The following is a 1591-nucleotide window of genomic DNA, read 5'->3' as shown; positions in this document are numbered from 1 at the left end:
CCCCCCACAGTCACATCAGTCTCTGTACCGAGGAGCTTACACTCTAATGTCCCCCTCTCCCACAGTCACATCAGTCTCTGTACAGAGGAGCTTACACTCTAATGCCCCCTCCCCCCTCCCCCACAGTCACATCAGTCTCTGTACAGAGGAGCTTACACTCTAATGCTCCCTCCCCCACAGTCACATCAGTCTCTGTACAGGGGCCACAGCACTCCCCCATGGGACGGAACATACCGAGGGGTCGAATTCGATACTTGTGATTCCTCCGTTACTTCCCTGCAGGATTTGGTGGATCTGAAGTTGCCCTACGAAGGAGACAAAAATATTAACAATGATATTTAAAATGTGACGTCCAATCATCTTCCTCCACACTCCCCGAGAGACAAAGTATTACTGGATCATGTACCTCAAAGAGGACCTGTCAGTGACATTAAAACCGACATGAATCATTTCCTGGCATGTCGCAGTATACAGCAACGGGATCATCGTTCAGAGAATCTCCCCCTTCTACCAATAAACATCCATCCCTGAGCTCCAGTCATTGCCTCGGCTGAGATGAGGTCATCAGTCTGCTGCAGGCAGGAGGAAGCATTTCCTCAGTCTCCCCTCCCCCCAGTGATCAGACTAACTCTGTATTCAGTCACAAGGTGACCCCAAACCATCAACCCTTCTGAAATGGAGAAATCAAGCTCCTTAGAGGGGCCCCTTTTCCACCATCAGGCGCTATAGAATGACCCCAAAGAGTGACCCCCAACAAATGACCTAAAGAATCACCAAAGAATGATCCCCAAAGAATCACCCCAAAGAATCACCCCAAAGAATGATCCCCAAAGAGTGACCCCCAAAGAATGATGCCAAAGAATGATCCCCAAAGAGTGACCCCCAAAAAATTACCTCAAAGAATGACCCCAAAGAATGATCCTGTGGATCTAACATCAGCTCTTCTTAAATGAAGAAATTAACCTCCCTAGCAGGGCCCCCTTTTCACCCTCGGGCCCTATAGCAGCAGCATGGGCTCCTATGGTTATAGTTATAGGCAGCTTGTGAACCAATGATCAGCAGGCGATTCATACAGTGGGAGGAGCCCGGACTGTACCTGTGGCCCTTGCACTGCACTGCTCGGTCATCTTTAGCAGGAGAGTAGAGATTTACCTCCAGCGATATACCAAAGCTTCACCATTCGGTCCGCCCCTCCGGTGGCCACCATTTTGGGATTGGGGCTGAATCTGACGGCGTGGATCTCGGAATCGTGGATTTCCTGGAACGGGGGAAGGGAAGGAGACGTGATTAGCAGGCAGTGTATTAGGAACGCACGTTAACACATTGCAACGGCGTGAATCCCCGAACTCCGGGCAGACCGCTACATAGACACGTGGTTCACCCGGGGCCCGGGGGCCCGCACACCATCCATAGACTTACCTTGCTGTACAGCGCTCTCCTGGGTGGACTGCAGATGACGCACACGGAGGACGGGTTATACCAGCGCTCCTCCATCTCACAATCTGTCTGATCGCGTCTGAAATTAAAACTGAGAACGCGGAAAAGATTTACCGACAAGGGCCACAGGTGAAGAATTTCACAGGATCCCCCC

The 1591-nt window shown here is 51.2% G+C and overlaps 1 protein-coding gene across 1 annotated transcript in view; it reads right to left on the bottom strand.

Moving 5' to 3' along the window:
- Window positions 1–1591, bottom strand: part of LOC108802104 (autophagy-related protein 16-2-like) — a gene marked incomplete at its 5' end in the record, with an annotated part of 62104 nt that overhangs the window by 17496 nt on the left and 43017 nt on the right. The window contains 3 exons of the mRNA XM_018573991.1: window positions 235–305; window positions 1153–1258; window positions 1420–1528. Coding sequence (XP_018429493.1) covers window positions 235–305; window positions 1153–1258; window positions 1420–1528 — 286 coding nt within the window. The remainder of the gene's footprint in view (window positions 1–234; window positions 306–1152; window positions 1259–1419; window positions 1529–1591) is intronic.

The sequence above is a fragment of the Nanorana parkeri genome, unplaced genomic scaffold (genome assembly GCF_000935625.1).
Source record: "Nanorana parkeri isolate BGI_ZX_2015 unplaced genomic scaffold, ASM93562v1 scaffold2661, whole genome shotgun sequence".
NCBI lineage: Eukaryota > Metazoa > Chordata > Amphibia > Anura > Dicroglossidae > Nanorana > Nanorana parkeri.
The sequence above is the reverse complement of the archived record's forward strand: the minus strand, read 5'-3'. Positions and strand labels throughout refer to the sequence as shown.